This window comes from Vidua chalybeata, chromosome 5 (genome assembly GCF_026979565.1).
Source record: "Vidua chalybeata isolate OUT-0048 chromosome 5, bVidCha1 merged haplotype, whole genome shotgun sequence".
NCBI classification, from domain to species: domain Eukaryota; kingdom Metazoa; phylum Chordata; class Aves; order Passeriformes; family Viduidae; genus Vidua; species Vidua chalybeata.
The window spans coordinates 35,533,378-35,547,333 of record NC_071534.1 but is presented as its reverse complement, the minus strand read 5'-3'; the positions used below and the strand labels follow the sequence as shown (position 1 = coordinate 35,547,333).

Sequence of the window (13,956 nt, the reverse complement as noted above, 5' to 3'; positions counted from 1 at the left end):
AGTGGAGTTTTAAATTTAAGAGGATATTTTATATTTAAGTGTTTCCATAGAACCAAGTTGCATAAAATTTCTCTCCCACTGAATGCATCAAATATAGGCACTAAAGGAGGGTAACTACACAGTAATATCGTGTACGCCATTCTGATATTTGATCTGGAATCTTTCTTAAATCCTTGCTAACCAAGACCACAATCAAGGCTAAGATCCCACTGTGCTCAGCCATGTACAGATAAAAGGCAAATTCTACTTATGTTTTTAAGGATTTACTGCATTTGAAATCTGTGAATAATAGAAAAGGAGAAAACAAGAATACTGATCAGCATGAACATTTCCTCCTTAAAAATAAAATAAATCCAAACATGACATATCTTTTATATCCCAAATGAAAACTTTGTGCTCCATAAAGTAGTGAAATCCTTGCTCTGCTTTAAAAAGGATCCAATACTGCCTTTCTTATCAGGACTTAACAGCGGGAAATGTAAGAAAGAAAAATCATAATCAAAATCTTTGCAAGCAGGAATGTTGCCTGGCACTCCTGACCTCAAAACACTGGTTATTTTTTTTTTTTATCTCTCACATCTGCCTACGGGTGTTAAATTGTAAATTGACAGTGCAATGTGCAAATGCAAAGTATTGCAATGAATACCCAGCAATTGCAGTACACATCATTGGAAAGGTGAAGGAACCCTTCTTTCGTAATTCTGCACTTTCTGGAACAGGACTTGCCTGAACAGGAGAAACTGAAGTAAAATATAAGCACAATTGCCAAATAACCTTTTATTCCTGTCAGAGACTAAATTCAGGTCAAAGAGTGAAACCCATGAGCTTAGCAGATGTATTCAAGAATTCAATGGCTTTCAAGGCAAAGTGTCTATTCTTAATGTACAGATAACATACTGCAGATTAGGAAACAGTTTATGTTCAGACTGGAACTGTCCTACTCTATGCTGACTTTAGATTCAAGACAACAGTGGCTAACAAGAGAACAAGAAGCCTGCACAAACTCTACAGAGATCCAGCAACTGACTGAAGGACTGGGAGCACTGCTGCTTAGCACTGGGCTGCTTTTTGGTCACTTGGAATTGGACAGCAAGAGAACTGGAAAAGACACTGTGAACTGATACACAGGATCAGAAGTACCTGAGGCTCAGCCAGATGCTCACTCGCAGTGCATTACTTACGTGTGGAAAGAAGTAAGAGGGAAAAGGCACCGCAGCAGGTCCTGTCTCACTGCCTGCCCTGCAAGCAGCCCTGGTCAAGATACAACATGACACCAGAGAGCAGGGCAACCTGTCACCGAGATGGCGATGCACGGGCTTTGCATGTAAATATTTTAGCATTGCATGGTTAATCCTATGAACTGGTACAAACAGCTCCTATGCCAGAGGCTGAAACACAAGCCTGTCTAATTCTGTCCTCTATCTTCTCCAACTGACATTCTGTTTACACACCAAACTCTCTCTTGCTGGTCAACCACCTCTCTTCATCAGAGGTATTTGGGTCTGTGTATTTACCTAAAACCTGCAGAATATGTATTTCTAAACATTGGTGCCAGATGTTAAGGTACTGAAATGAGACTATTTTGGCCAAAAAGACCTTTTCATTTTCCAATGGCCTATTGCACCTCTATAATCTGCAATTCATATCACTGCAGACTGGGGTTCCAAACAACTAAGGGAACAAAACATGACCATTTTACTACTTCAGGGTTTTCTCTGAAAAGAATGCTCTCAGGACATTCCTGTCCATCACCACCCACAACTCTTATTCTAAATCTACAAAATTAAGAGAAACATACACATATTCCCAGAGGCACAACCTAGTCTTATTTTCACATTATATAATTTATGACTTTGATTACAGATTGCAGAACAAGTCCTCTGACAGGTTCTCAACACTACATGATCGATTTCATTTCTACAGAGGCACAATTACTTTAAAATTTTGCTACCAAAATACATGAAGCCTAGTCCTCCTCCAGTAAAGTTTTTAACTAAGACTTAGAAGTAAAACCAGCAATATAAAGCATCACATGAGACAGCAGCTGTAATTGTTTTTATACAAAGGCAGTCACATGCTTCAAAAAAGCACTATTTTTAGATGTTCATTTCTCAGAAATAAAGCTTATAACAACTGCTGCTAAACTTTAAGTTATATCTGCCAAGTTATTCTAAAAAACAAAATCCTTTTCCTGTTGAATATTAGGGTAAAAGCAAAAGCATATGTCACACTAGCATGTGTAAATCTCTTATTACAAATGTTTTTTTAAAACACTGTTTTTACAATCAAAACATACAGGTAAATTTTTAATAGTTTAAATGAACATTCTAAAGCCAAGTTTGAGTTTTCACCTTGCTGAAGACAGACTTTGCCTGAAGGCAGTCTCTGACACGTGTAAACCACTGAAATTAATCCAGTTAGATTAAATTCAGGACCATTGACCCAACCTACAAATCTGCTCAATAAAAATGATTCAATGTTGCAAGGAAAAAAGGTACTTTTATGTCTGTTGATGGATTAAGTAACAAAGACTGACACTGACTGTGCATGTTGTATCACAGGCAAATTATTTATTAAATGTACATCTTAGCAAAACTTAGAAGCGAATTACTAAAAAAATATTTCAAAATAGAATGGTTTATACCATATGTTTCCATGTAATGTTCTAAGTTCCGGGGAAGTGAGACTTGATTAAATTATTTTATAGAAAAGTAGACAAAAACTGTTCTCAAACAAGAACTCAGAGCATCTATTATTTTGCACTGTCTTAATGGTGTCAGACTACAAAAATAGTTTGCTGAGCTGTCACAGCCTTTGTCTTTAAATTTATATTCAGTACGTATCAACCTAATTGTTAGACAAGGAAGAGCATTTAATAGAAGACTTTTCTCTGATACTGATTCTGGAAAGGAAAAAGCACAGCATTAAGGCCTGTGATCTCCTCATCTTTTGTTCTTTAATAAGCCAGCCAAAAAAGCAAGTTAGAAAGCTGACACCTCTAAAAAAGGTTTTTTCAGATACCTCCTAGAAACATCCCAAAGGACTTAAAAGTGGATAAAAAATTTGATCGGTATTCCTTATGCACATTACAACACATGTATTTCATTAATTTTATCATGACAATGAAACTTTAAAAAAAATCTTAAACAAACAGATTGCACCTAGAAGTCTGGAATACTGAAAAAATTTAAACATGATTTCCAAAAAAGTTAAATTTCAGGGAAGTGTCAGGATTTGCATTGACTAAAGGTCTTCAAAACTACTGGGTCAATCTCTCTTAAAATACGTATGGTATTTTTAATATTCAATTTTCACTTCTTTTACTATGATATACACTTTCAAAAATGTTTTTAACACCTGTAGTGCAACACACAAAACTTGATATTGCAACTGCAATTTAGACAATTACCCCACTGGCTGATATTTTGATAAGAAATACTCAAACTAGCCTATTACAATACACCATCTGTTAAAAAAAAATATTCTGAGATGACACTTGAGAAGCACATAGGATGAAAGGCAATCTATCTTTCCACTTAGCATTCTTCTAAAGGAGTCTTGTTAAAACAGAGACTCATTTTGAGGTACCTTCTTAAGATCATGTTATTCTGAAGGCATGTCACAAAAAGAAAAGTAGCACACGTTACATTACTTTGAAGTGTTTTGTAAACTGGTACTTTTTTATATATTTTGAGGAAACAAGGAGCACAGCAACTGAACTGACAGCATTTTAAAAAAAATTATAATACACTACTGCACAGTTGGCAGTTGACACTCATAAGTATGCTGCATCTGGGATATAAATGCATGGGCCATGCAGCAAACCAATGAATTTGTTCACTACAGAAAAAAGCCAAGAATTTTTTAACACACTGCAAAACAGTTTGTCTCCAAACTCACCACTTAAGATAAAAACAGTAATAAAACACTTGATCAAGTTAATAGCTCCATGTAGTAGTTCAGTATCACAAAGTTTGTCAGTAATGAGGCATTAAATTTGACCTTCACCTCAGTTACAGAAAAACATATCTTATTTTGCCTTTGGGAGGCAGTGCTTTGGAAACTATAAAACATTTTCTGCTTCAGCCATTGAAGTATTTCTACATGACACAGCTTGTGGAAAAACTAAACTCTTAAATAATTTCAACATTTATGATGATGAAGCACGATAGTACACACTAGCCTTTCCTGTTTTTAAATTGTGCTTAGAAAGAGCTTCATTGCCTCAGAAATTTTATTATCAGTACAGATTATCAACTCTTACACCTCAGATTACTCTGATAACATAATTATCACTTCTTTCTGCTCCTCATTCCACCAAGAACTATGCTATTTTTTCTACTGTCCATAGTCACTAACTAGGAAAGTGCCAGTTAGACTAAGAGGAATACATTTTTCCTTTGGGACTCTGAGACAAAATCCAAAAATCAAATCCAAAATCTGAAAGTTTTTTGACATTCAGCACTCCTGCCATGAGAATCTAGTAAATGATAATGATACTACATAATATTCCAAATACATTCACCAGAAAAGTATCAATTCAAACTGAAAGTGCACAGATTGAAGTAATTTAACCCTCTCTCTGCAAAAATATTCACATTCATCTCCTTACACAAAGGCACACTTAAGTTACTCACTGAATTTCTATCCAGCTCCCCATCAACCAGAATGTTCTCCATGTTGCAAGGGCCTGTTCTCTGTCTCTATCAGTTAGAGTTCTTCCATCCTGCTACTCAAGATCCTAGAGAGGAAAAGAAAAAATTAATAATTTAATTCCAAGGGCTGAAATCCAGTAGAGAGCTACACTTTCCCTTCCCTCTGTTTTAAGATGCTAAATAGTCTCATATGGTAACAACCTCTGCATTTTACAGTACCCTGCAAAACATGAACATTTACCCAGAAAAATCAGCTTAGGAATGGAGAGAATAGTTTCAGATAAAATTGCCAAAACAAAGACTACTCACAGAGGCAAGCACTTAGGTCTGCAAATAAGGAAGATTTATGCAAAAAAAAAAAAAAAGAAACCCACAGGTTTTGCCCTGGATTTCCTGTTGTTCCAGAGTTCCCAGCAGCACACCACTCCCGCCCCACAGGCATGTGCACACCAACTGTTTGGGTACAAAACAAAGCTATTCTGGAGCAGCCAGAGTTGAGGGCTTCCCAGTATAACTCCAGAAACAGCTATTGCTCTGTGGAACCAAAACACAAAAAATTAAATAATATGCGCAAGCCAGCACCTTCTGTGGCACAGCAGGCACTCATCTATGGGTCACCACACACAGCGAGAAAGCAATGCCTCATTCTCTAGGCATTTCCTATTTATTTTCTTTTTGCAAGAGAATGAAACCTACAATGAATCTTAGTATTCACAGCATATTTAAAGTCATCAGTGAGACAAGCACACACCCTGGAATCAAGCAAAACTTGGCGGGGGAAAAAAGTGCTTTAACCATTGATTTGTTAAGCAACTTTCAGGAGAGGCGCAGATCAAACTGGGATGCCTACCAAGATGTCCAGCTACAGCCCATCGCTCTTTCTGTCCAAGACCTCCATCCAATAGGACAGCAGTGGAAGAGGAGGCTGTGCTTACCTGCTCGGATCAGCGCAGTCGGTATCGCGCAAGGACAAACCCTGTGCTCCCACCTTCCAGAGAGCCGCACTCACTCTGCCCTTCCCGCCAGCCACAGCAAGTGCTTCATCAGAGAATTAGCCCAAGGGCAATTTTCTTCTTTCCTTTTGTCTTGGGTGGGGTGAGGGGGCAGGAAGCAGCTAAATTGCTAAACCAACACTTGTGCAAGAGCAGGGGTAGCACGGAGATGGCGATTTTTTTTTTTTTTTTATGCTATAATGTTTGCATATTGTGCTTAATCTATGCATCAAGCTAAAGGCAAATTTTAGTAAAAATACATGAAGTGAAGACACAAGGGTGAGGTGGGAAGACACATCACAGTCCCTCCAGGGTACCTGAGGAACATCCTGAATGCAGGAGGATGGGAGAAAGGCAAACAGATAACCAGAATACACAGGATCTTCTGTTTCAAGGTCTGTCTCAGGAAATAAACACTCATGAAAACAAATCTCACTAAAACGAGTAACCATTTAGTCTACTGTTTTCAATGTTTTATTATAATCGAGTTTTGGGTTTGTATTCTGTACAGCAAGTTAGAATTTTCCCTCAGGAAAAAACATACAGTATTAATACACTCTAGATAATTACTATAACATATGCCAGTAAACCACAAAAGGAACCATTAAAAATAGTTTAACAAATCTGTGTGTTAACAAGATTGCAAAGTTAAAAGTTTTCTATGACTTAGTCCAATGAACTGAGGAGGACCTTACTCAAGCACCTGAGTGATTAACTGAAGTGGCATATAATTGGGAAACATGGATAGATTCTCTCATATAAATTAGAAACCGTAGACATCTGAAAGGAGATGACTACAAGTTATTAATTTACATTAATAAATGGAAAGATGCCATTACCACAGAAAGAGGAATTCATCCTAAAGCTCTGTTTCCCAGAGCAGCAGGCACTGCAACCCTTACCTTCCACACCTAAACATGAGATGCAGACCTGGGTGATGGTTTTTGATGTCTGTTGCTTGTCATCTCTCCCCCACACACCCATTTTAGGTTCTCTTATTAGCAGGAAATTCAGCAACACCAGACTGCATACATATTCAATTTGCAGAAACACCAAACTGTTTTAAATAGGATGAAAAATGAGTGGCATAAAAGACAGATGCGAGTACTGCTATTTAAAGCAGTTTTCCAGCTTTTTTTAGTTACACAAACTTGTAACCATACTCAAGTTATCTGAACGATGATATCTTTGCTGATAGGAACATTTAGCCTAAAACACATTAAACCCATTTTTATATTTAATATTTTTTAACTCTTACTTTTTATTATCAGGGCTCCTGGTCTATTCTGCTCCTCCATCTGCTCACATGACCACAGCCTTCCTTATCTTAGTCTCAAGAGCAGTGCCATCAGACAGGTACCCTATGGTCTAATTCCTAGCATTCATAATCACTTGTGGTCCCAAAGACTCAATACAGCATGCTCCCAAAGGCTGCAGAGAAGTTTTCTGGGGAAAGGAAGGAAAAAATTCTACCTGCTCATGTTTAAACAGTAAAGCAGATGCAGAAATGGTTAAGGACTACCTTCCCCCAAGCTGTTTAGCTTATGATTAGACAGCCAGCTTGCCTTATTTTTCTTGGCAAAATGAAGGCTGAAAGTGAACAATATTGCTTCTGTTATATGCCAAAATAAATACAAAGGAAGGAAAAGGGCTCTCAGCAAAAGGATACTGCCAAAGAGTCAAATAAGTATGAAACTGGAAAACAGATTCATTTTGAAAATTACAGAATGCTTCTAACCATCTGAGCCCCAAAGCTTTGAAACAATTTTCCAACCAATGTAGAGAAGGGGAATTTTCTTATTTGTAAATGCAGCCAGGTTATTATGAAGGCTGCTTCCACAAGCAAGCAAGCTCTTTTCTACTTTAGTTAATCCAACCATTCGATTTGAAGATACAACCCCAGATGTATAATTTTATTGATCTAGGGTTTTTTTTAGCTTTTGGGGAATGTTCATGACATGCTTTTGCTGCTCTCTGTTACATTCACAAGTGTTTGCAGTCTGGTCAGCTTGAGGTTTTAATTAACAAATGCTCCTTCACAATCTTAATGCTTAAAAGCTGAAGTGTTCAGGAGGGCACACACAAAATGAAATTATTTGAAAATAACTCTATAATGGTAGCCAGCTAGTCAGCTATTTTTCCTTTATAGATATTGGATACAATCAGGCACACAGAAAGGTATTACCAATCAGAAAAGTCTGCCATAAAATAAGTTCTTTCTCTCCAACTGTGAAGAAGGTTGAACAAGTCAAAAACATATATTCAAAGCAGAAGGGAAATGTTTCCTTCTTATCACACAATCCATAACCTGTCCTGTTAACACTTGTGGTCCATCTTATTTTTGCTGATGACACCAAACTGTGTGGTACAGCTGACAAGCTGGAGGGAAGGGGTGCCATCCAGAGGATGTTGGCACACTTCAGAGTTGGGTCTGCATGAACCTCAGGACACCAGTTCAACAAGGCCAGGTGCAAGGTCCTGCACCTGGGCTGGGGCTATCGCCAGCACAAATACTTGCAAGCACAAATCCCCAAGGCTGGGTAGAGAATGGGTTAAGAATAGTGCTGACGAAAAGGAATTGGGGATACTGGTGGATGAAAACTAGACATGACCCAGCAACATGTGCTTTCAGCCCAGAAAGCCAATGTATCCTGGGCTGCATCAAAAGAAGTGTGGTCAGCATGTCAGTCCACCAGGTCATTCACTTGACTTTCACAGGACATTCTACTTGACTTTTGCAATGTTTATATTTTATATTAGAAAGAAATTTTTTACTGTGAGGGTGGTGAGGCACTGCAACATGCTGCCCAGAGCATCTGTGGATGCCTCATCCCTGGAAGTGTTCAAGGCCAGGTTGGGTGGGGCTTTGAGCAACCTGGTCTAGTGGAAGATATGCCTGCCCATGGCAGGGAGATTGGAGCTAGATAATTTTTAAGGGCCTTTTCAACCCAAAGCATTCTGTGGTTCCATGGTTTTAACAGATTGCTTCAGCCATTGGTAGTTTTTGTAACGATTTGGTTTTAAGTTCATTGCACCTTGAGAATAGGAAAATCCTCCTTAGGTCTCCCCCAGAAGGAAAGAAAAATATGCATCAATGAAAGCTACTACTCTGCATGAACAGGATCTTTTCTCACTATCTACACACATCTATACTGAAAAGTCCTATGGGAAGAGGTAAGAAGACAACTCCTATCATTAAAAAAAATCATTTCAAAAGCCATAAAATGGATGTCTCGCTATTATGCTGTTACCCAATATTCTCTTAGATATAGTTACATGAACCACAGATCAAAAGCAGCACAATTTAGGTGCCTTTGCCATGAGAGAAACTGTGGTAGCAAGCTTTTGTTCAGCCCTATAGACATCAGTGAAGTGGATATGGCAGTGTTCTGCATTGACTTACATATTCTCTATGTTAACCAGATTACATAAGCTTTTATTGCAGGGTATGCTTAACTAGATAAAGGGGTTATTAGGCAATGCAAGGCCCTTTTTCTGCCAGCATAACAAGAGCTCATCATCAAACATGATATTTGTTCTAGGCAGAAGAGAGTTTAGCCCTGACACCATGGCAGTAATACCCTATTGGTGGTATATTTATAACATTAAATCATAATCCAAGTCACAAAAGGACTCTTCCCCCCCTTCTCCCATACAAGATTAGTTTCAATTCAAACACTTCACTAAATCTGGAGAGTTTCATCAAGAGTCCCCACTGCCCCCACACAAATTCCTGAATTTCAGCCAAGGTGCAGCCACAAAGTGCAAGTGGTAGAGATGACTCCCGAATCTTATATATTTTCTTTTTAGTCAATGGACCAATTGACTTGAACACCTGCATACTGTATTATACAGGCAGGTTTTAGCTTTCTTCCTAAGGACTATCACCTAGGGTCCTTAGATGGGGCAGGTGCACTGCAGCACTGTTTTGTGACCTGTTCTAGCATCACAGTACTCTCCTGCACTCCAGCACCAAACCTCAAGGCAAGGCCCAGCCTCACCATGACTTGCCACTGGCTGCTGTCTACTGACCCAGCCTTTCCAGACGGGAAGTGTTCTCCTGGGTTCTGACCTCCAAATTGACCTAAGCTCTGCTGGATGCCTGCCTTTTTTCCCTAAAGCCTAAAAGAAGTAGAAGCATTTAAATTGTCTGAGATGAGTATCAGATAAGAATATAGTGTAATTTTTTTTTTTAAGATGACACAAGCATAACAATACAGACTTTAAAGATCAATGTGGCAGCAAGCAAAGGCAACACACACTAGGAGAAAAGAAAACTAGTTGTTTACATTGATGTCAAGAAGGATAAAAATTCAGCTAGGTCTGGAAAGCAGAGTCACAACAGTATCAAAGAAATGCTATTTCACAGGGAATCAGAGAATGGTCCAGGTAGGAAAAGACCTCTGAAGGTCATCTTGCCCAAGCCCCCCTTTGCAGAAGGATGTCTAGACAGCTTTTGAATATCTCCAAGGATGAGGACTACACAAACTCCTTGGCCAACCTGTGCCAGTGCTTGGTCGCCCTTCAAAGTTACAAAGTGTTCCTGATGCTGGGATGAACTTCCCATGTTTCTGTTTGTGCCCACCACTTCTTGTATCACTGAGCACCACTGGAAAGAACCTGTATCTCTCACTTTTATACCCTCCCTTCAGGTATTTATACACATTGATGAATTCACCCTGAGCCGTCTCTTCTCCAGGCTAAAGAGACCAGCTCTTCCAGCCTTTCCTCACACAAGAGATGATCCAGGCCTTTGATAATCTTCACAGCCCTTCACTGGACTCTCTCCAGTACATCCACATCCCCCTTGTACTCAGGAGCCCTGAACTGTACCCAAGACTGATGTTGCCATTCACCCTGTACATACCCATTCACCCAGATGTGAACTCAACAGCACTGCATAGAGAGGAAGGATCGCTATTCTCAACCTGCTGGCAATGCTTTGTCTAAAGCATCCATGAACACCATGCATCTTTATGGCAAGGGCATGTTACTGACTCATGTTCAGCTATCTGTCAGGATAACCAGGTGAACTCCAGGTAAGCAGTTCTATAAGATCCACAAGGAAGTTTAAGGTAACACTCTTGACAAAGGTATATAAGTGCTAAAACAAACCAAAAAGAACAAGTTTCCAATATATTAAGAGCTAACTGTAACAGTTATAGTTACCTGTAACTCCTAAGAGGTATAGGATCAGTTTTAAGAGATTAAAGGAAATCTGTACCCTAAATCTAACTAGGCTGATCAAACCAAGGCTCTCAAAAAATCTAAGTGTCTTTCAAGCTGTCCTATGACTGCTGAAGGCACTTTCACTTTGCTCCATGCAGCAGGGGAGCAGCAGTAGCACAAAAGGTAATAGAGATAGCATGTCTTACTCTCAAGGCTCTTTGAATACAATGCACCAGAGGAAGAGAAGCCTTCTGGATGTAGCACAAGGCCACAGATCATCTTTCTCAGCTAACAAGTCTGCACACCAAGTACACTTATTATCAACCTACAGATCAGGCCAGCTCTTGCACATGACAAGTTGTTGTGTTTGTTGAGATCAGTTCCAAGAAAGCAGGAACTGAAGCAGAGTTCCTGGTAAAAATGGAGGAGAGGCAACAGGGTAAAAAAAAAAAAAAAAAAAAATCAGTAAAAGATCTGGTAAACAAGAAAGTTTTTCTCGACTCTCAAACTAACATTCTTAGCTAACAAGAACTCAAAAGAACTAGGCACTGGTTGTATTCTGCAATTCTGAAGAGAAATCTGAGAGCTGAGAAAATCTCTAGGTTCAATTCCTACTACTGTGAAGTCAGTCCAAACAGGAGAGCTTGACAAAACCAGTAATTATATAGAAGTCATAGATGACAAGCTGTATAGTTCCATTAACTCTGAATTGCAATGTGTGACTGCTCAAAAGTCTGCTACAAATATAAACACACCAGAATCAACAACTGCCTCAAATTCCCCAAGTACACTGTGATCACTTATTCCTATCAGCCACCAAATCTACCCTTACGAAACACTTCCTTCCACCCTGAGTTTCATCACCTGCCTTCTCATTTCCTGAATAAACAGTCCACATGCAGAGCAAGCTGTTTCCTCTGTTTCTGTATTGCAGTTTTCAGAAGGGGAAAAATATCAAATACCAAACCACCAATAAAAACCAGGAAAGCGGAAATGCTTAAGAACAGGACTTGAAAACATCTTTCATCTGGAAAAAACCTGGCATAGTCCAGATACCTCAATTATCTTTTGAGAGAGTTAGATGGCAATGAAGGCAAAGGAAAGCATAACAAAATTCTGAATACCCACTGCAACTTCCATTATTACTACCTTAAACTGGGTTCCACAAACAAACTTGTCCTGAAAAAAATGAAGGAGTATAGAAAATATGGTAAGATTCACATACAGTAACTAAATCCCAACATTGTCTTTAGAAGCTCAAGTTCCTAGGGTTCTGGAGCCCTTTGCCATTGAAATACACTTCAAAGGTCTCAAACTTATCCAGGTCTTCATGATAAGTAATCTGCAAGACTGTTCCCATGACTCAAACGAGTTGTTGGTCTTAATGATAAAAATGTCTATTTCTTCACTTAAAAGTGTCTAGTTACCTGCAGCATTATACACTTTGTCTCCATGAGCCATTTTTACCTAGGGCTCAGTCTAACTTTGGAGCATAAAAATAAGAGATGCAATAAACCACTGATTTTGTTCATTTAAAAGAGAACCTATGAAGCTTCATAAAATATTCAGATGATTTTGTTTGTTTCATTGTGAAGTAGGCAAAGAAGATTATTCAAACCTTACAACACCAAATCTAGCATTGTATTTTTACATACTTTTTTTGTTAGTTTGCTGCAGTAGTAACCAGCAAAATAACTATGTGGGCATCATAAACAACCATACAAGGTTAAATTTGCCAATGCCAGTCTTGATTTTGAATTAAAAAAATGGACTAAAATTAACTGGTTAGAGACATGGCAAACCATATTCCTTTCAGAACTCCACCCTGTGATTTTCTTCCACATCTGTAAAGTTACTAATAATAGTTGCTCACATGGTACTCTTTTTCTCATCTCCCATTTCAGCAGCTGTATGAAGAGGCAGTGTGATACACTCTGCTGGAGACAGCTGGAAGGGATTAGGAGATTACCAGTCCTCCACACCTGGTCCTTACCACCTCTTACCACACTGAGGCTGAGGTTTTTCTGAACTGCCTGCAGATCCGTCTGTGCAGGTGCTCCCTAACCCTCTTCTGTCAAGAGGAATCCCCACTACTGCAGATTATTTTAAACTGACGTTCACAAAATGTGAATCATTTAAACTAAGCTAGGTCATGGGACTTCTGCAGGCCTGGCACTGCAGGGGTGATAAATAGCTGAGGGACACCTCTTCACTCGCCTCCACTCCAACCAAAACAGCCTGGGTAAGCACACACTGTGTTACAGCTACAGACTCCCCCAGCACCACTTGGAAACTACTTCAGGAAATGAAGGGAATCATGCCAAGGCAAAAGGAAAAGCAATGTTGTTGTTACAGGTTTTTCTGAAATGAACAAGTAAGATAAGCCAGCAGAGAGGTTTCCACAGACAAGATGGATAGGTGGCAGAACAAATCCTTCTGATGCTAATGCCAAAATGGAATCAGTTGCCCTCCTGAGAGAGCAAATAGACCTGGATTTCCTCTGCATGGAACTTTCCAAAACAAAACACAAGACTATGAAAAACATTTTGAGAATATAAGAATTAATTCATTGTGCAGAAAAAGCTTCAATAATAGGATCTTAAAAGTCTACTTTAGTACATCAAATGGTGTATTCTAAACATTTTAGCTATAATTAGATCATCAATACAGAAATATTGTAAGTCTCATCTGCAGGTCAAGAATACCATCTACTTCCTAAGGAATAAAGTTTCAGTAAGCTATTCTGAGAGTATTTATAAACTATTTCAAGTAATCATACTATTACAGATCAATGAATTATTAACTGCTAAATAAGCTATATGTGACTAGGTGAGTGCTTTTTACCTACTGCAAATAAAGCAAAAATGTCAGCTTAAACTGCCACAAAGTTTCTGTCTCTCAGAAGCTGCAGTGATTTTGCTTGGATGAATAGGCACCAACACAGAGACAGTTCACTGCCACATCACTGGTGTTATTGCAGCCAACTTCCTAAATGGATCCATAAGATTTTCCATTAAATTAATGATATACCTCCAAAAGTAAGCCAGTGCAAAGACCAATTTTCAAATGGCAATTCTACTAGGTTTTTAGTCCTTCCTTCGCACTATGCATTTTGCTACCTCTGAGAACTGAAAAGAATG

The 13,956-nt window shown here is 38.8% G+C and overlaps 1 protein-coding gene across 2 annotated transcripts in view; it reads right to left on the bottom strand.

The window, feature by feature from the left end:
• Positions 1-13,956, bottom strand: part of OSBPL8 (oxysterol binding protein like 8) — an 84,722-nt gene that overhangs the window by 50,946 nt on the left and 19,820 nt on the right. The window contains exon 2 of one of the 2 annotated variants that reach the window (XM_053944287.1): positions 4,638-4,741. In XM_053944287.1, the coding sequence (XP_053800262.1) occupies positions 4,638-4,679 (42 nt within the window). In that variant the 5' untranslated portion in view covers positions 4,680-4,741. Of the gene's footprint in view, positions 1-4,637; positions 4,742-13,956 lie in introns of those variants that run through there. The other variant, XM_053944290.1, reaches the window with a different exon arrangement.